Source organism: Rhineura floridana, chromosome 4, assembly GCF_030035675.1.
Source record: "Rhineura floridana isolate rRhiFlo1 chromosome 4, rRhiFlo1.hap2, whole genome shotgun sequence".
In the NCBI taxonomy this organism is placed as follows: Eukaryota; Metazoa; Chordata; class Lepidosauria; order Squamata; family Rhineuridae; genus Rhineura; species Rhineura floridana.
Genome location: NC_084483.1, coordinates 119,190,095 through 119,211,547, shown reverse-complemented (window position 1 = coordinate 119,211,547; position 21,453 = coordinate 119,190,095). Strand labels below are relative to the sequence as shown.

At 41.6% G+C, this 21,453-nt stretch overlaps 1 protein-coding gene across 5 annotated transcripts in view; it reads left to right on the top strand.

The window, feature by feature from the left end:
* The window catches only part of IPCEF1 (interaction protein for cytohesin exchange factors 1), a 49,991-nt gene that overhangs the window by 15,768 nt on the left and 12,770 nt on the right, over positions 1-21,453 (top strand). For 2 of the 5 annotated variants that reach the window (XM_061624179.1, XM_061624180.1), the window contains exons 2-8: positions 2,575-2,624; positions 7,991-8,027; positions 8,614-8,783; positions 14,962-15,035; positions 15,583-15,654; positions 16,525-16,586; positions 20,034-20,125. In XM_061624179.1, coding sequence (XP_061480163.1) covers positions 2,575-2,624; positions 7,991-8,027; positions 8,614-8,783; positions 14,962-15,035; positions 15,583-15,654; positions 16,525-16,586; positions 20,034-20,125 — 557 coding nt within the window. The other 3 variants (XM_061624181.1, XM_061624183.1, XM_061624182.1) reach the window with 3 other exon arrangements.

The following is a 21,453-nucleotide window of genomic DNA, read 5'->3' as shown; positions in this document are numbered from 1 at the left end:
TATACGCTCATGGGGTCTGAACTGGCGGTGACCGACCAGGAGAGAGACCTCGGGGTTGTAGTGGACAGCACGATGAAAATGTCGACCCAGTGTGCGGCAGCTGTGAAAAAGGCAAATTCCATGCTAGCAATAATTAGGAAAGGTATTGAAAATAAAAGAGCCGATATCATAATGCCGTTGTATAAATCTATGGTGCGGCCGCATTTGGAATACTGTGTACAGTTCTGGTCGCCTCATCTCAAAAAGGATATTATAGAGTTGGAAAAGGTTCAGAAGAGGGCAACCAGAATGATCAAGGGGATGGAGCGACTCCCTTACGAGGAAAGGTTGCAGCATTTGGGGCTTTTTAGTTTAGAGAAAAGGCGGGTCAGAGGAGACATGATAGAAGTGTATAAAATTATGCATGGCATTGAGAAAGTGGATAGAGAAAAGTTCTTCTCCCTCTCTCATAATACTAGAACTCGTGGACATTCAAAGAAGCTGAATGTTGGAAGATTCAGGACAGACAAAAGGAAGTACTTCTTTACTCAGCGCATAGTTAAACTATGGAATTTGCTCTCACAAGATGCAGTAATGGCCACCAGCTTGGATGGCTTTAAAAGAAGATTAGACAAATTCATGGAGGACAGGGCTATCAATGGCTACTAGCCATGATGGCTGTGCTGTGCCACCCTAGTCAGAGGCAGCATGCTTCTGAAAACCAGTTGCCGGAAGCCTCAGGAGGGGAGAGTGTTCTTGCACTCGGGTCCTGCTTGCGGGCTTCCCCCAGGCACCTGGTTAGCCACTGTGAGAACAGGATGCTGGACTAGATGGGCCACTGGCCTGATCCAGCAGGCTCTTCTTATGTTCTTATGTTCTTATGAGTGGGGCCTTACTCTAATTGAAAACCGCCGTATTAGTGGAACGCCGAAAAGTGGGCCACTGAAGAGCGGGGCCCTACTGTATATGTATAGTATTATATGTAAAATAAAACATTTAATAATGCTTAAAATTTGAGTATTGTTCATATTTTTAGCAGAACTGGAGGGAAATTTTCCTTCTCATGGAGACTAAGGTGTGAGACAGAAATTAGAAAAATCAGTGCAGATATGATCAGTGTACAGATTTTCAGAAAATTCCATCCTTTGGGTTGTATCCAACGTAGCACTAAGTTATGGCCCTGTGAGTGCAAAGATTTCCGCTTGCACAGCAGGGCTTTTCCTCTCTCCTCACCTCACCCCCCCAAAAATCTGTTCTAGGAGTTCCCCCAACTCTCCAGAGCAGATTTAGGGAGGGCACAGGATGCACCGGGGGGACGTCCTGTTGCACAACCAGAAATCCTTGCCCTGGCAGGACATCTTAGTTGGATACCACCCCTAGTGTTGTGTGGGCTTTCTTTCATTCCCACCAAAATGTTGGTTGTGGGAGTATAAGGAGCTTCAAACCCCTGGCTGTAGGGATGCCTGGGGACTGCTAGTAGTGGGGTCATTGCTGGTTGTGCCACCGGGGGTTGATGGACTGGGGATACTGTGGCATTGTTGTGTATGCTGTGATTCAGGGATACATGCTGGGGTGTGTCTGTATTGTTGCAAGTTTATTGGCTTCCTCTGTTTATGGGCAGCATGCTGGCATCGTCACCAGCACAGTCTGTCAATTGTAGGCATTGGCGGTACCAATCTGACTTCGTATAAGGCAGTTTCCAATGTTCCTTTGCTCCTAGTCCTCGGGGAAGAGCTGTAGCCCAGTGGTAGAGCATCCGTTTTGCATGCAGAAGGTCCCAGCTCAATCCCCCACATCTCCAGGTGGGGCTGCGAGAGAATGCACCCTGGAGATCCAGTCAGTGTAGGCAATACTGAGCTATGTGATCCCATGGTCTAACTCAGTATAAAGCAGCATCCTATGTTCCTGTGCTTTCAGAAATGCTGGAGGCATGTCGGCCATTTGTATTCCATTTTCTGTGTTGTGTGTTTTACTCTCCATTCCTGGGCTTAGTGGTACAAGATACGGAGGGTGTTGTGCTGATATAGTGGCGGTGTATCTCCACTCCCACCATAGTTAGTATATAGATTGGTTTGGTTAGAAATATGTTTGCTATGGTTTATATGATTTAATTACGGCCTTCTGCCCCTGTGCGCTTTGCATGCCAGTGCCAGCATCTAACCCCAGGCACCCTGCACCCCAACCCCCCTCACCAAACTCTTCAGCGCCTCCAGGCATTGAAATGCACTGACCTTGGGCACATGCCTAGCCTTGCTTGCCTGCCTCGCCTGTTCCTCAGCAGCTTGCCCAGACCACTGCAGGTTGCCCAATTGTAGCCACCCACACACTGCCTCACCTTGCCCCCCACCTCGCCTCACTCAGCCCCCGCAGCCTTGCCTCACCCCACTGCCACCTTGCCTAGCCTCTCCCCCACCTTGCCTAGCCTAGCCCGCCTGCCTCACCCGCTGGCCTCCCTCCCTCGCCCACTTGCCAGCCTGCTGCCGCCACCATGGTCCTGCAGCATTTAGAAGGCTGTTGTCATGTGATTACAGCATGAGGCAGTCTATGAAAACTATTATATGTATGGAAATGTAATTATTATGTTTTCTTTTCCAGCTTCCCCATCAGTTTCAGAATTGTGCATGGCAACTGATGGCAAAGCTCTTGTAAGTATACAACAAGATCACTATTAATAGACAAAAACAGTTGGGGGAAACAGTTGCAGAATAGTTGGGGGTGTAAGACCTTTACTCTGTACTATTGCCCATTGATTCATCTCAAAAGTTTTTTTTTTTTAAAAAAAGCTAATGGAAATGAAAAGATTGGCAAGAACTAACCAATGTGAGTTGTAAATCTTCCATCCAGAGGATGAAGGTATTTTCTAAGGGCCTCTGTCCCATGATGTTTCTAGGGGATTGCTAGAAACACAGATGTCTCTTCAGTTTCTGAACAATATCTAGGGTGACCACTTATGCATCATGATCATGATTATCATAATGATCGGACAAAAGAGAATACAGGTTTGCATAAAAGTTGCATATCCTAACTTACATATATAGGTACAAATTTAGAAATAATAGAAATATAATGCATCGCACCATAATGTGGAAGACTGTGACCAAATGACCTGTGTACCTACTTAGTCTGCTGTTTATGGGCAACTTCAAGGCTCCTGCTTTCCTTTCATATGGTTCTTTATCTTTAAACTGGATCTGGGCCTTCAAATATAGGACTCTTTCTTCATACAAAGGCAGTGTAGTGTAGTGGTTAGAGTGCTGGATTAGGACCTAGGACACCAGGATTCAAATCCACACTCTGTCATGAAGCTCACTGGCTAACCTTGGGCAAGTCACTGCCTCTTTCAGCCTAACCTACCTTACAGGGTTGTTGTGAGGGTCCGATGGGAAACATGTATCTACCTTGAGCTCCTAGCAGGAAATATGGGGTATAAATGTAACAATAAATAAATAAAATAAATGATCAGAGGAGTCTCCAATAATAGCTCTTCAAACAGAGGGTTGCCACATGGCCACCCTAACATTATGAAATCTGTCCACACAACAAGATGTTGTGTCAGGTACATACTGTATAATATAGATCCAAAAGAAGGAGTGTTTCATATGTGATTACTTTATAATGTTCAGAAAAATTACATGACACAACTCTTTTCAGTGGTGGGTGTGTATGCGTGTACTGCATAAATGAATATTCCCCCTTGTATAAAACCACCCTCCCTGCACCTCCAAAAGCCAGCATCTCAGGAAGAAACCTCAGTTGGAACCTTTCTCATCAAGCAATTATATTTCTGTGTACAGGGAATTTGTGTAATAACCAAAACATGTGATCTTTCAATCCTGTCCTCAAATCGTTATGTAGATCAGTTCTTTATTTGTAATCCTGAAACAAGAAGTGGCTTGATGATTTCTTTATAACAGCTTCTTGTGTTGAATGTTAATATTTTCCTCCAAAGCGCTTCTTGAGACTTCCACTTGTCTCTAAAAAATTATGGTTAGAAATCTAAAATTTGCAAACACAGTGAAATGTGGTTCATGCTTTTAAGGAGATTGGATGCCTTATACCATTATAGTTATGAACAAATTTCATGCTGCAACTGAAAGTTTATCTAAATCAAATACTCCAATAGATACAAACCATGTTAGGAGGTTTATTCCTGGCCTGTGCATTCTCACGTCCATTGGGAAAAGGTCCTAGGCACTGAGCACTACAATATTGTATATGTGTGTGTGTCTTTTTTCCTCTCCCAGTGTTTATTTAATGCAACAAATGGAACCTGCAACAAAATATTGCAATGTGGAGTTATGCTCTTCACAATCCATACCTCCCATGCCCCACTTTTCTTTTTCTCCCCACAGCAAGCTGTAGTTGTTCGATGGCCACTAAGCATGCTCTGTCTTCATTGGGCTGTTTTGACAAGTTTCCCTCTGCCCTTACAATTTTTTTAACTTTTTTTATACTTCTGCAAACTCTGGGATTTCCCCAAGCCTTGTACATGGGCTGGGCCAACTTGATTACAGATGCACAAGCACTTGCAGACTGAACATTGGAATTGGGAGGTATGCTATATTCGCTGGTTTCTGTGTTAACTGCTAGTGCATTTGTGCAGGGCAACTAGTTTGGTTTGAAACTGGAAGAAAGAGCCATTTCCTGCCACAATGTTGCAAATTTAGATCCCCTGGATGTGTTAAATCTATGACAAAGCTTTGTAGGATGTTTACTCACCACCATCATGGTAATGATGCAGTGTTGTCCTTTCAGCGTAGATTTTGGGACCGAGATGACATCACATTTCCCTCTTTCACACTAAAGCTGAAATCCTGAGCACACTTACTTATGAATAAGCTTCATTGAATTCAGTGGGAATTACTTTTGAGTAGAGATGCAAAGGATTATACTCCTCTCAATCCACAACTTGGTTAAGTGTGAAGAATTCTGATTTAAGTTGATTGTAGAACAAGTTCTAACTATTCATATTTTTCAATATGATTCCCTGATTCTGGTCCCCTCATTATCTGAAATACAGTGCATGGGGATAGGGGGTACTTGAAATTAATTTAAAGCTGAATTTATCAAATCCACACTTTCCAAAACAACATCGGAAATGAAACACAACCATCCTTTGAAATTCAAATTTATCTGAATTTTGCAATGCAATTCTCCCACTAAGCAATGTTTGCAAAAATACATACATTGGGGGAAAGTGTGCATAAAAATGAATATAGTCTTGAAAATAACATACAAAAAAACATTACATTAGGAGAAATTGCTTGCAAAACCATGTACATTAGTCAAAGCTATATACAGGAATGTGTTTAGTAGGAGAAATTTGCACTAAAATGCTGGAGAATTTTCATGAGGTTTTTCTTTTTTTGAAAAAAGTTACAAATTGGTGCAGAAATGTGGAGAAGCAAAACTAAGAAAAGAGAAATTGACAGATCCTGCGTTTGAATTTTCTTGCTTTTTGTTTTGCTTAGTGATGCTGAATTTTTAACTTAGTTGTCAGTTCATTTTTTTGATTATTTTCTGAAGCATTTCATATTGCTTTATGTTGGTGTTAGGTTATTTTCATGCATTCCATTTGTTGTTAACAGCCATGTGGATCCTTTTCTGTTCGGGACAAGATATTTAAACCGATAATAATTCATTGAAAACATTTTTCTGAACATGTTGAAATCAGCCAAGGTTGACTCTCCCTACCTTACCCCCCTGTGACTTTTTCAGTGGATCATATAGATGTTGAACAATTCTTATTAATTATTACTCAATTAATTAATTATTATTACTCAATAAGCAACTGTAATTTGTCATGTCTCTGGTTGTCCCACCTTTCAGTGATCCCAGGGGTGGAATTCTAACTCAAGAAAACCCTACAGAAAATCCGAGGCAATGCATTGCTTCAAACTGTGGTTCCTGGTGGGCCATCACTCAGCATTAAGCAGCCAAGCCAGATATATGACACAAAATGTGAGGCATTCTGGAGCCTGTTGTAGTCTGTTTAATGGTGTGTGTGTGTAATTGTTTGATTTATATAAAATAAAAATGGAAGTTTCTGAACATTTCTGCTTTCTGTTAACCTAACACAAGTAAAGGATTGAATACTGAGACCCCAGGATGAAAATAACCAGGTAGGCTGGGCCTACTTTTTAAAATAAAATAAGTAAAGTAAGTTCCTGGGACCTCTGTATCCCACCCCTGAGCAATCCTCAGGATGTGGCGGGTCACAATTTAGAAATGTGTTGAGCTATTCACAGCAAGACATTTCAACATGTAAAGGTGTTAGTTATGCAGACTGGACATTAGGGTGAGCATGTTTGTTGTGAAGTGAGACATCACTTGGTGGGAGCTGGAGGGAGATAGTTGTCTTGTGGTTCTGGGGAGACGGAGAAATGTACAGGCACAAGGGCCCAGGGAAAGCTGACAATGGTAGACACCTAGGAGTCAGAAATGGAAGATGAAGTATGGGCAAATGCTGTGTGAGGAATCAAATAACAGAGGACTACTATGGTGGAGAAATGAAAGTCAGTTAGGAGAAGGTCAAAGGAAGAGAAGAGCTTCCCACCCCTGAAATAGTGGATGTCAAACCAAGGTGAAGGATATCCCTCTCCGTTGGCTGAAGCCTTTACCTTTGTGAGGGCTGTTTTGCCTTGCTACCTGATATCTATATATTTTGCCTTCCCTTCCCCACTTTTGTTTGGGATGTTTTCTTTGTTTCCCTCTTTTCCTTGCATCCCTTTTCACAAGAGCTGCGAAGGAAACTCCTAGCCTTGCATATGTGGCCTTCTGAGATACGAGGACAGGAAGATGACTAAACATGTGTTACACATTCATTGCTCGATGAGTGCAACATCAGGTGCTAACTTGCAAGTGTGAAACAACCACTGCAGATCAAACACCGCAGAGAGAGCTTTCCTATCCCAACAACTGTTTCCATTAGAGGCAATGCTTATATTCAGTTGTTACTCATCAAGACCTAAGTCACTGGGTGATGTATGTGTACATGGATTTTGAGCCTTAAATCTCATTGACTTCAGTGAGATTAAATTGGTTAAGTTGTGAATAGGGGTGGCGGAGAAATTCAATTTAGATCACATTTAAAAATGAATCTGTCGAAATCGCACTCCCAGAAACAGTATGTGAACCGAAACACAGCTCTCCTCTAAAATTTGCACTTTTCTGAATTTCATGATGCAGTTTTCCAACCGACCAATGTTGGAATATATTAAGGAAAGTTGCACATAAAAATGCATATATTTAAATGCATATATTTAAAAACAGTATAAAATGCATTACAGTAGGGATAATTGCTTGCAAAAACATGTACAGTCGAAACTGCATATAAAGTATGTTTAGAAATCTGCACTAAAATGTTATGAATGTTCATGAGGATTTTTTTAAAAATCTCTAATTGCTGCAGAAATGTGGAGAACTGAATTTGAGACTGGAAAAAATAAGAACCAGAGAGAACCAAATTGACAGCTCCTTCTATCCCTAGTTGTGAACTAAACTAGCATGCCCTTCTTTCCTCCTTCCCTTGATTCTCTGGCTCTTTGCAAACTTCTTCTGTAGTGGTGACCAAAGTGTGCTGTGAGGATAATGATCATTCTATCACTGCTTGGTGTGTTTTCACTCTCTGAGTGCTGGTGAGCTTTTCTAGCAGCCGATGTAGGGCAATGAAGCTGCATCTTAAGATTTTTGTTTCAGGTTTGACTTTAGATATTGAGATACCCTTACACAGAATAGCTGTCTGTGGCTGTGAAACAGGAAGCTTTAGCGATAGAGGCACAAGAGTGCTACACTTGGTCTCATGGACCTTCACATTAATCAATTTTAATTACTATGCTTCAGCTACTTGCTTTCCCATTAGCTGTATGTGTGTTTGAAAGATTCCATTCTATGCTGAGATAGTCTACCACCACCTCCTACTCTTCCTCTTCCAGAGCCCCCTCCCTTTTCTACAAATGTTGTGACACAATCTGAAATTTCCTCTTTTCTTTCCTTCCTGTATTTCTTGCAGATTCCTTTGCGTCAGAAGACAAGGAAGAAAAATCAAGGTAATTAGGTCTTCCTTTTGTTCCTCTTTTTGTTCAGTGTGATAGTTTGCTCGCATAAAGCAGAGGGTTTTTGGTGCATTCTTTGGTGGTAGGCAGCTCATTATTCTGCTTAGTTTTTACATTGATTTAGAGGGGAAAAATGACATGCTCTTCATTTGGACTAAGCTGTTTTGGTATGTCAATAATGGTGATAGTTCTGTGTGTGTGTGGTGTGTGTGTTGGGGGGGAGAGAGAGTTTTGCTTAATTCATTGCTGGTCTGTACTGACTGTGTCATGAAAATAAAATTTTCTAACATATCAGTTTTGGAGGATAACTGTTATATATTTATGATGGCTGAAGACTTTATGTCTTCTCTGTCTATATATCCATATTACTTTCTTTAATGGTAACATCCAATAATTGATTGAAATCTACATTTTGATTCACTGGAATGATGTTCTCTGTCATTCTGGATTTCCTTAAAAGCTTCCATTTATCTTTGCTGACAGTTCATACAGAAAGGATTCTGGTTTACATTTCAAAGGAAAATGTTCGTGCTCTGCACCTCTATTTAAAGGTGACACTTGGTTTTTTTTAATTGCACAGGAATTTGTGCAATGAGCCGTCGAAGAATCTCCTGTAAGGACTTGGGACTAGCCAATTGCCAGGGGTGGCTATACAAGAAAAAAGAAAAAGGGGGCTTTATTGGCAACAAATGGAAAAAGTTCTGGTGTGTACTGAAAGCTTCGTCATTATATTGGTACAGCAATCAATTGGTAAGCATGCTGATTTCTTAGATCCTCTGGGTAAATAAAGAAAAGGAGATTGCTTTCCTCAGCAATTCTCTCATGTAATAATTGAAGAATGTACGAGTTTTGTTTGTTTGGGCTATCATAGGAATGGGGGAATTTTAGTTTTCACTTCATTGTTTGGAGGAAAACCTTCCTGTATTGAAACATGTTAGCTGCACAGGGCACTTGTGATTAGGCAACAGTTCATGAGTAAATTATATTTGTTCTTCTGCAGACTGTTTGAGAGGCGTATTGGGCCGTAGGAAGATAAGCAGGCACTTTCCCTTGCTTCTTCCCTAGCTTTCAGTTAGGTCTCCCATCCCCCATGCCTCCTCCATGCTTCTGATTCAACAAGGGGGATATTTGAGCAGGTAGGAATGTAGTACAGGATAGTAGTATAAGATGTTAGGGAAAACAGTGGATTTCTACCACCATCATAACTGTGCTTGCAGTTTCTAGCTAACATTGCTAGCTATTCTGTTGAAGCCGTACTGGACTACTGTAGACTATGAAGGCAGTTGTCAAGATTGCTCCAAGATGGCCTCTTTCAAAAGCTAGAGCCCAAGCCTCTCTCTGGTATTTGGTGTGTGTGTGTGTGTGTTGTGGGTGATAAAGCAGCAGGGATAACGCACATGGAGCAGAAATGGGGAAGACATAAGTTCAAATGAACATGAGTGTCCATTCAAAGGTCTTTGCCCTGGCAGTGTTGGTTGGCAGCGTGGAAAAACGTAGGGTTCATTCCTAACCCTGCTTAAGCCCCTCTGAATTCAGTTATTCCTAAGTAGCCTTATTCCTCTACCTCAGGTGTGGGGAACCTTTGGCCCTCTAGATATTGCTGAACTACAACTCCCATCATCCTTGGCCATTGGCCATTTTTGCTGGGGCTGATGGGAGTTGTAGTTCTGCAACATCTGGTGGGCCAGAGGTTCCTCACGCTTCTCTACGCCTATTGCATCTGTGCAGTACCATCTAGAAGAGCATTTTCAAGTGGCATGCAGCACAATCCTATGCATTTTCTACTCAGAAGTAAGCCTTACTGAGTTTACTTCCAGCAACCTACATTGCAGCCTATACCCTTCAGCAGGAGGAATCACTGTTACTCATTGTGACCTGCTTGTAAAGCCATTTGGAGATAAAATATCTCTGACTTGAATGTTTCATTAGTTATTAAATCCATATTAGAAGTGTCCTTGGCTTCCTCTCATCAAAGTTGCTTGGACAAGATTCACTTCTTCTTACTTGAGTATGTGGACAGAGTTCTTGGAGCTGCACACGTAGTCCATACGTGTGCATGATCCTTGCTCTTTGTGGTTTAAATAACATGTAGCCAAGGGAGATGAGTCAGACTGGTCCAGGCTGCGATGTCTTATTGAAAGAGGGGCTTATACCTGTTCCTTATAGGTAGCTTTACTAAGGCTTTTCTCTAAGAAACCCTTCCTGGACACATCCAATCTGTGAAATTTTAGGCTGGCCTCCAGTTGGCATTTTGGGAGGAAACTGTAATCGAGCTTATAATAGTGGAACAGCTCTATTTGGGTGGCACTGGGTATTTGGATCAATTTCACTCTGTGCATTCTAATCCAGTGTGGGACTGTAATGGCCTTAGTGGACTTTGATGGGAGACAGGCATGGAGAATGTCATTATTTTGATTCTTCTTGACCTCTCAGCAGCTTTTGATAACCCAATCACAGTATCTTTTTGGATTGCCAATTAAGTGTTGAGATGGTTCTACTTGTGCCTGATAATAAGGTACCAAAAGATGGTACTGTACTAGAACAATGCTGCTCTACTCAAAAGGAATTACCCATTTCCTGGTGTGATACCAGAAGATTTGATTTTATCTCCTGTGCTGTTTAACTTCTACATGACACCACTAATGGTCACCAGAGGATTTGGGGAACAGTGTCCTCAATATGTTGATGATGCCCAACTCTAATTTTCCTCTTGTTATAAACCAGTTGTGTCTGAAGACAGGTTCTAAAGACAGTGAAAGGATGGAGGAGGATTTTATTTCTGGTTTGTGGCTGATGGTTTATTGTTGCCCTTTCATCTTACTATTCTTTAGTTGTTTTTATTGCTTTATTTCTTTTGGTTTGTTTTAAAATTATGGTGTAACCTGTCTTAGAAATTTTACTGAAGGGCAGGATAGAAGTGTGTTAAGTAAATAAACTAAACAAATTACAAACTCAACTCAACCTGGATAAGATTGGCGAAATCAATGGGAGGTGTATTGATACTGGAGAATGTGATTTATTTATTTATTTTATTTTTTAGATTTATTAGTCGCCCATCTGGCTGGTTATCCAGCCACTCTGTGCGACAAACAGAATAAAAACATACAAATACATTAAAACATTAAAATCTCAAACAGTAGTAATAAAACCTAACCCACCCCAAAAGCCTGTCTGAAGAGCCAGGTCTTCAAGGCCCGGCGGAAGTTCATCTTAGCGGGGACATGGCATTTGCTTGTGGTGGTGGTGGGTCCTTAAGGACAAAGTGCACAGTTTGGATGAGCTCATAATTACTACACAGGCTTGGCGCAGTGACAAGGAAGATCACTGCTCTAAAGGAAAGATGGGACTGGTGTTTTGGCAGTGGGCAGCTGAGGTACTTGTAGCATATTGGTTGCCCACCACAAAATGGTCTTTCCCTCCAGTTCTGGCGGAGAAAGTTGGGACTGATTATATTGAAATCAGATGTCCAAAGCACTATTAATGCCTCCATTGCAGACCACCAAAACTCTAGTCTCCTCTCCCATTTCTAAAAGTTTGAAACTGGAGAGCAGAATGTTCATGTCCTTCCACAGAGGTGCAGCATGAAGTGTGTGTGTGGGTGCCTAAGGCTGCAATTCTGTGCAAACATATCTAGCAGTAAGTAATTTTAGGCACATTGGAACTTACTTCCAAGTGAAGTGCATAGGTTTGCACTGAAGAGGATGGGCAGAATCCTGGCAACCATGGATGTTGGCTTGGCTACCAAGGCCAGCCAAAAAATGGTGGACTCCCTGAACATATAAATCTCCTGGTTTGCTCAGACTCACAAATGAAGCCTTGCTAATTATTTGTTTATTGTTTATTTATAATAATGTTTATTTCTATCATATTTATGTCACATATGATATAATTTAGTATAATCAAAATCCTTAAGCAGTTTACATAAAAACAATAAAAGTACAAACAATAGCATCCAATAGATTATCTTTAAAAACAGGTAAAAACAAAATGATGTATCACAGATAAAACCTGAGCAGCGTACAAAACAGAAAATTAAAAAATAAGAGTTAGAGCTTAGGAAAGTTTGGGTAAGCATATGAATTGTAAGAGGTGTTTAGAGGCCATTACTGTCTCCACCTCATGAATTACCCAAGGAAAGCTGTTCCAGAGGTGTGTGTTCCACAAAGTACGCTTCCTACTTAAGGGACAAGTAAAAAAAAAAAAAAGAGTCGATCTCTGAAAAACAAAACCCTGTAAACTGAGACAGTGGCACTCCTGTTGCTTAAGTAATAAGCCACATGTGCGGAACCATCTTGTCTCCCACCTTATAACAACACTGTGGAAAAGAATGAATTTCTTCCTTCAGCTGGCTGACCACATGCTTCCTAAATCTAGCACAAAGCAAGGACTTGAACTTAAATAACGTTCTGAACACATGATTATCTCTTGTGTAGAAGAGACATAAGTGTATGAAGTGTGAAAAAGAAAGTGTTCTGTGGTAGCTGCCAGCATATGCAGGAAACAGCATGACTTGTGAAGCAACAGAGGACCCCAGAGTTTGTCTTAACCTAGGACGCCCCTGCACATACTGCCCTGTGTTTCAAGGAAGATATTTTTTCCCCTGCTTTGAAGCTCTGAGTTGGGTTTCACTTCTAGGTTAGAGGCTGGGATTGTCATTTAGTTGACAAAGAAATTTTCTTTTGGGCTGGTCCCTGGAGGCTGAAGGTAGAAGATAGGTTCTTCAGAGAGCTGGAAGGGCATGCGAGCCACTGTTGTGCACGGCATGTCTGTGTATGCTTATTTCTTTTGAGCCGCTATCACTATCCCTATCAAATAATTTTTCCATGGGATTTTAATGCCTGAAAAATCTCTGAAGCATCTTTAACCAATGCTGTTAATTGGGCTAAAGAAATGAGAGTGTATAATACTGGTATTTCATACAGCCTATTAGCCAAATGTAACAGCCTCGATGTTCAGATACGGCATTGATATGGAACTTGTGGCCTTCCAGACGATGTTGAAAGTCAACTCCCATCATCCCTGGCTATTGGCCGTGCTGGCTGGGGCTGAAAGAACTGGAGTCTAACAATGTCTGGAGGGCATCGGGTTCCACATTGCTGAGTGACGGTATATACTGTATCCGTATCAGAAGCTGGGGATCAGCAGAGGAAGGTTAACACCTTTTAAGCATTGCTTCTGAGCTTTCCTGTAATCTCTCCCTCCAGCAAGGGATTCTTTATGCTAGCCTTCAGCCCCCTTAAAATTACTGTCTGCCTTTTCAGCTTTGGTTCAAAAGTTCAAAAGCTTTCCTTGCAGACAAACGTTCATCACCACTCAACATCTGCAGTTTTCTGTGGTTTTAGGGAAGTGGGGGTTGCTGTTTTTGAGGGTCCCCAGGGAAAATCCCTTCCCACTTACTCAGTCTGCAGCTCAAATTCTAAGCAGATATTCTATTTATTTTTTTTGAGACAATGTGTTAATGCGTCTGTGTGGGCAGAAACTGTTCATCTTTGTTGCCTACAATGCTTGTGCTTCTGTGTGATGGGTTATATTTTTATGAAGTGAGAATTCTGTTCATCTGTAAGCAAAATCTTGAGCTGCCCAGATGCAGGGAACTGTAACATAGCAACAGCAGGATGGTATAGTGTGTCTTTTAGTCCGTCAGTCAGCTTTGAGGGAAAATAAGTATGAGTTAGGATTTGAAATGAACTCTGCCTACACTTCGGGCCTCCTCACACACTTACCCACCCCTATGGGAGCCCCTTTCCCATTGGGATGTGGCTCAGAAATGGTGGTGGGTGCAGGAACGCCACAAGACAATTGCAAGAGACTTTGTAAATGTGGGGATCTTGACGTCTCCAGAAGATTGTCTGCCCATTGTTGTCATTGCAAAAAGGAGTCTTGAAACAGACTGCCTGGTGTCTTTGTGCGGCTGTTTTGTGCTGCTACTGAACATAGCTCATTGGGTGCTTCTTCTGCCAGTGCATGGCTGGGTTTGTAACTGCAGCTGGCACTTGCACAGAACCTGCCATTCAGTACAGAAGCAGCATGTGATGGCTCACGATGGAAGGAGCTTGGAGAAGACTCTGCACACAGACAATTTCAGGTGAACTCTCTGCCATTAAGGAGATGCAGAACTTACCCCCAGAATTTTTTTTAAGAAAGGAAAGAGCAGCCAAGCAGGAATGGAACACATGAAGACAAAACATCCTCAGCTGACGAGTCCCTTTTCCCACTGCTGATAGCTATCTCTAGACCAGGGTTGGGGAACCTCAGGCCTGGGGCCACATGCAGCCTTCTGGGCCTCTCTATGTGGTCCTCTGGCCTTTCCCCAGGCCACATCCCTCAATGGCCCTGCTTTGCACCTTTCTTCAATGTTTTTATCTGGCTGGAATGTGTCCTTGGACTCTCACCATGCCTCTTGCTTCTCTGGATGGAGGGTCGCCTCCTCTAGATGGAACTCTCCATGAGACACAAGCTAGCTGTAGGTGTGAGTGACTGTGCATCCAGATCTATCCTGGCTTAATTTTTTAAAACAGGTTAGTTTTGAATAGGTAAGGACTGAATTCTTACAGTTCTGTATCCAATAAACATTGTACATGTGGGGTTTTTTTGCAACTTTCAGAATCCAGGAAAGTGTGTGATTGCTAGTGAGAAATTTTTTTACTGCAGTCAGTGTACTTGGTTGGTAAACATTTGAGCATAGGAATTCAGCAAAGACCCTGAACATTTCTCATCATGCGTTGCCTACCTGTTTCCCCACATATATGCCCAAGAATAGTAGAAATAGTTCTCCTTTGCACTGTACTAACCTTTACAATTGAGCTCTCAAGTGATTATAAATTATTTCTGTTATGTGAAATGTTTTCTGAAATCCAGCTTATTTTCAGTGGCCAATTTTGATAAATAATTTGGCATACTTTAACGTTGGGGGATTTTTTTGTCATAGGCAGAGAAAGCCGAAGGATTCCTCAGCCTTCCAAACTTCACAGTGGAACAAGCGACAGAGTGCAAGAAAAAGTAGTAAGTCTACTGTTCTACTCAGAGCATTGGGAAAATGAAATTTTACAAACTGAAATGTGAATGTAAGAAGAGCCTTGCTGGATCACAGCTGGGGTCCACCACGTTCTATTTCCTACAGACAGTTATGTAAATGAAACTCTCCATCAGGGCAGAAAGGCAACAGTCCTCCCATTGCTCTCGCTGCTACACCACTGCCAACACTTCAAACTTGGATGAATGAAGATGGGATTTATAATAGCTTAAACTATTGCAAATCCATTAGGTTGTATTAAATGAAGTCCTGCTCAGAGTAGACCCATTGAAATTAATGACCATAAGTGAGTCATGTTCATTAACTTCAATGGGTCTACTCTGGCCTATCATTGAATACCATCCATTATTGCCAGGGAACTAGAGTTAGGATTACAGGCTAAGTGATATTATTTTGGGATCATAAAGTCTTGGTTAAATTACCTTGCTTTGTTTTGAAACCTTGCCCTCACGCTAACTTTTAAAATCTAACATTTCCCATATATATGAATATATGTTTTTGTTTTTATTTTGGAAGTGCTATGAAGATCATCCATCCACAGATCAAGACGTTTTATTTTGCAGCAGAAAATGTGGAGGAAATGAATATGTAAGTAAAATTCTTACCCCCATCTCCCTCTTGTGACAAAAAGGCCATCTCTTTTCTTGTTGTTTCTTGACAGTTGTTGGAGATAGTCTCATTCTCTGAGTGTTCATAAGAGATTACCCAGCCATAAAGTATACAGTAAGGATTTCTGTGGCTGTCCCACTTGTAGCGTGCCATAAGCTGAAGGGTGACGGGTTGTGTTGTAATGCATAACAAGTAACAGGAGAAGATACCAGTAAATGCCTTCAATCATTCTTACACAGGTTAATAATTCTAATAGGTGCTGTCCTTCCTTCCTGTATTTGCTTTAGTTTAGTTTGCTGCAGGGGTAGCAAACATGGTGCCCTCCAGATGATATTTGGCTACAGTTTCCATCAGCCCCAGCCAACATGGTCAGTGGTCAGGGATGATGGGAGATGTAGTCCAACAACAGTTGGAGAGTCATAGGTTAGCCTCCTCTGGTTTATTGTATTGTTGCCTAAATTCTCAGGGTGGAATCTAGTTGATGCCCTTTCACAGAATGTGGAGCTGTTGACCCAGTGGAGATATTTGCTAAAGGAAGGAGAAGCAAGACCATTTAGCCTATTTGCCCTTCACCCTACGGCCCCCAGTGCTGCCTCCTACCCTGTTTTGCAGGGCTACCCAACTCTCTGGAATCAATTTTCAGGAACTTTGGGGAGAAGGGGAATTGGCAAAAATGGCCTCCTCTCTTCTTCCAAAGACCCTCCACAAATTGAAAGGCACCAATTGGATTCCATCCTCAGTTGAAGATAAGATATGGGTTGGTGACTATATAACTGTCATGATGCAAACCTGTTTTGTCACAGCTTGGATATTCCATACAAATACTTATGCTTTCTTTTCAATTTTCAGATGGCTGAGTAAACTAGGTGTGGCTGTCCTTGACAAACAAGACAATAAGAAGAATGAAGAAGGTATGCTCAAGTATCACTTTTTGGATAGGATTTTTAACTGGTATAAGTGTAGTGGTTAGAGTATTGGACTACGACCTGGGAGACCAGGGTTCAAATCCCCACACAGCCATGAAGCTCACTGGGTGACCTTGGGCCAGTCACTGCCTCTCAGCCTCAGAGGAAGACAATGGTAAACCACTTCTGAATAACACTTAACATGAAAACCCTATTCATAGGGTCTCCATAAGTAGGGATCAACTTGAGGGCAGTCCATTTCCATTTTTTCATAAAACAAATGCCATTAAACATGTCCAAAACGTTCAGAGCTGAATGTTCAACTAGAACAAGATACTATTTTTGGAAAGATTTAGTCGACAATTATGAACTTCTGACAATCTTGCAATGATTTCCAAAACATGCATTTGTACTGGAAATGTGGACAACAGACCAAGGCTTTCTTAGTTGTTCCAGCTGAAGACCCTCATTCTGTCTAGGCACACAGATGCAGAAAAGAGAGGGAAAGGACTTGAGAACATTGGAAACTACCTTATACCAAGTCAGACCATTTCACCATCTAGCTCAGCATTGTCTACAATGATTGGCAGTGGCTCTCCAGGCTTTCAGACGTGATGTTCCCAACCTGCCTGGAGATGCTGGAGCTGAACCTAGGACCTTCTCTGCCGCTGAACTACAGTTCTTTCCCTTAATACAAACTTAATGCAAACAGCTTTTTCCATGTTGGTGTCTGGGCAGATTGTGTTCTTGGTGGCAACCATCCTGCCATTATAATTTAGTAGACTACCAGAGTACAAATTGGACATGGCTGTTTACTCATTTATACATTTGATTCTATTCCTATTTTCTATGTAGCATTTTTTCTCTCTCTTTCCCTTCCCTGTTCCTTGAGTTTTGGATTTAGGCAATGGTCAATATATTCAACTTTTATGAATTTATATACATTTTAAAATTCTAATTAGACTATGCTTAGTAATGGCTACATGTGTGTGTTTGTTTCTCTCCTCACACAGAGAGAGAACTGAAGAGAATGTGTGATTTGATTGAACCTATCCAAAACTGATACCAACAGTTGCTTTAGTGGCAGAAATAAAATTAGTTATGAGACCTCACTTCTGTAAGCTGGATCTCCCCTAGAAAGCCTTGACATCCTTTTCCAGTGCATGAAACAAGACAAGGGGTAGAAACACACTCTTCTGCTGGTTCCAGTGCATCTCCACCTCTCTTTTCTGAAAACAGGCACACGACCCTAGTCAAACCCTGCTCCTTTTACTGTAAAACCTGGTGGGATTAGTTTGAGTGCATTTTTTAAAAAATCAGCTTCAAAGAGATTTCACAGCTGATCATTAGATCAGCTTGTTCCCCCTCCAGGTGTGGCTAATGGAAATGCTTTGCTGTAGGCGACTAGTGTGTTCACGGCCAAGGAATGCCCCAGCCTCACATGGCTGGTAGCTAAGAGTTTCACTTCCCTGGTAGTTCTGATCTGAAGCAGAAGCTGAAGTTGAAGTTGAATTACATGCTCCTGCTGTTTGCATGGCAATTGCAGTTATCATCCAATAGTCTGTTCATTTTAACCTTCCTTCATCATTTTTTGCTGTTTAGAATGTCTGAACAGTAGCTGTCAAAGAGAGAATGCCTTTGCCTGTGAAAAAGCTCATAATCTAATGGGCATCAATTGGTTGTTTGAATGCACTTATTGAAGAGAGGTTTGGGATGCATAGAAAGTTATATATAACATTATTACAAAACGGGGACACACCCACTGGATGACTGTTTTATGTCTGCCCCGTTCCTGTGTGTGATTAAAATCTCCTTCATGGACCAAAAAGGAATATTTACTGAATTCGAATTTGAGGAATGCAAAATATTTCATTAGAAGATGTTGCAACAAACATATATGCACAGCCCAGTGCATAGATTTTTAGTAGCTTTCCTTGATTTGCTTGTTTTAATATATCATTGGTAGAGAACAGTCTTCAAGAAAGTGAAATGTATGTACCCCATTAATAGTGAACATGATGGCTGGGTGTGGAATTTGTTTAGGATGTGTCATTTGCTTACCTAGTTAATTCCATTTAGCCTAAATCATGGATGTTTACTTTTGAGATTTAGTATAGCTCAGAGGTTCCCAAACTGGCCTGTGGACCACCAGTGGTCCTCAAGCTTCTATGGAATGCAAATTATAATACAATATACAATAGAAGAAATAAAAGCAAGAAAAATACAATTAAAAATCATACGGCATCTAGCACAGTGGATTAAAATGGCTAAAACAGGCAGAAAAACCATTAAGTGGTCCACCAAGACCACTGGCAATTTTCACATTTGGGAACCAACCTTAGATTATTGCCCTTTCTTATACAACTTGTGATGTTTATATGGCTTTGCTGCCTTTCCAATGGCCACAATTTTGATATCCTTATACTTCCTGCATGCACAACATCACCAATCATCTGCTCTAGCAAAACACGAACAAAAGAAATAAGTTACATGGCATGGGGTTTTCCTTTCTGGGCAAGCAACTGATGTTTGCCAAATGTTCTCCCCCACCCCGGCACAACAGTAAAAAGGATCAAGCCAGGTTAGGAGTCAGCTGAAAGAGGAAGCCAAATGCAGAAAGACCAAAATGGAAAGTGGGAGGGAAGGCTGCAAATAGCCTTAGTTCTGGTCTGGCTGAGCCTTCCCAGTGGTGATCAGATTTTGCCAATGATGTAAATGGGAGGGGGATCTTAATTTTTCCTGTTGGATTGGACTAATAATAATACTGCCCTCACCGAATTCTAAATGTGTGTTGCCAATGACCTGCAGTAACAATTCATAGACCTTGCCTTCCTCCTAGAAATATTTCTGCAGACACTCTTAAATAATACAATGCAATAATACCTACTTCCGATTCTCTAGGTTGACCACTTCCTTTGCTAGTAATGAACAAATCTTCAAGCATTAGTTAGATTTCTTACAGAGAGCGAGTGTGTCAGTGTGTGTGCTTGCTTGTGTTTTAAAAAGTGACTTAGTCTGTTACTAGGGCTTAAGGTCAATTAGATATAGACATAGTTGTTTTACTGTAGGACTTCTAACTATAACAACCCTGTCCTGAGAGACCTGTTTCATATGTGGATGGATTTGTTAGTGAACTACCACTTTTTACTGCCTTCCTAAACAGCAGTACCTCTACTTGTTCCCTGTCTCTCACTGCAAGACACTTTGTAAACTTGGAGGATTTTTAGAATCCCCCCTTTTTTTCAAAGCTGGGGGGGAAAAGAGAAATTCTGCTAATTAGAAAAATCAGAATATATCTTATATTTAGTGTGCATCTGACCTGTTATCCATGACTGATTCAGAGCCAATATGTTTTGCTTTCAGTTCAGGTTACTTGAAAGAAGTACACTTTATTGGTTCCAACGCATTAAATGAAGTGTCTAATGCACTTTAACTGCTGTGTTCTTGCTTCAGAGTGCTATAGTGAGAGCGAGCATGAAGATCCAGAAATAAATGTGGAGACACCACCCCCTCCATATTCAGATCAGCCACTGCTGCCTCATTTGGTATGTATTATAGTAATTAGCTTGCTTCCATTTGCTAAATGGCTTGTACAAATGTCACCCTATCCAGTTTACAAGATGCTTCTCTGACAAGTAATCTGCAGGACGGAGTTGTGCACTTTTCCTCTACTCTGTTTTCTTACAGCAAGGCTGTCATGAGATCAGTCACATGAAGAAAAAAATGTAAAATGCATCTTCACTATTTATTTATTTATTACTCTATATTTTCGTCCTCTTTTTCTACTCTCTTCTGTTTTTCCCAGCATTATTGTCTTTTCTAGTGGACAGGGTAGTTCATGACAGATGCTATTGGAGGTCGCTGATTCATAGGGTCGCCATAAGTCGTAATCAACTTGAAGGCATATAACAACAAATATTTCTTCCAAAGAGCTCAACATGGTGTTCATGGCTCTGTTGTCCCCCCATTTCCCCCCTCACAACCTCCCTGTAAAACAAATTAGAGTGAGAGGTAACCACTGGTCCTTGGTTACCCAGGGAGCTTAGGATGCAGTTCTGACCCTGGCCACTGCCCAGTGGGGCTGAGGAAAGCAGCAAGGTCACTGCTGCATCCGCAGCTGTGCTGCACACGGTAGGAAGAATGGTAGTTGGGGATCTGGTGCAGGAATCAGGGCCATATCACCTGTGCATTGGTGTCAGCTCGGGATCTAATGAATCCAGAGCCAGCTCAGCCCCTCCCAGCCCTCAGAATGCCCCATTTTGGGGCTTTCCACTGGCTGCCACCAGCTGGTATCCTGCTAGTGGCCCTCTTGTCCTCCCCCCCAAGTTCAGTAAGGGGAGGAGGTCTGCGCTGACAGAGCTGGATTGCTCTTCCTCTAGGGGTTTGAACCTAAGTCTCCCCAGACCATCACTCTAGGTGGGATCTCTTGTCTAATACACTATTATACACTGTTACAGCTTTAAATGTTGAAAGCCAGTAATAGTTATCATGCCAAAGAAGTCACTTAAACATTTCCAGGCAGGCTGATTTCCTCTTGGATTAGAGAAAAAACTGAGCTTCTCACAGCATGTGGTGCATGGCTGCTGTGTAGGATTGTTGCAATTCTGCTAGAAGGGGGGTTGTTTGAAATTTGAGGCAGGTGTATAAAAATCTACTTTGCTTTTGTTGAATCTAGTGCATCCTGGGACAGCTCCAGTGCTCTTTATTCTTGCAATATTGTAACCATTTTGAGCCATACTGTTACTTTAATCTCACTATTTTATCCTGCATAATAACTCGCCCTATGCAGTGAGCCCAGTTTACAGCACTTGTTCTTCAACCACAGATTTCTGTCCTTAAACGTTACATCATCTAGGTATTGCTTGGGAAGGCA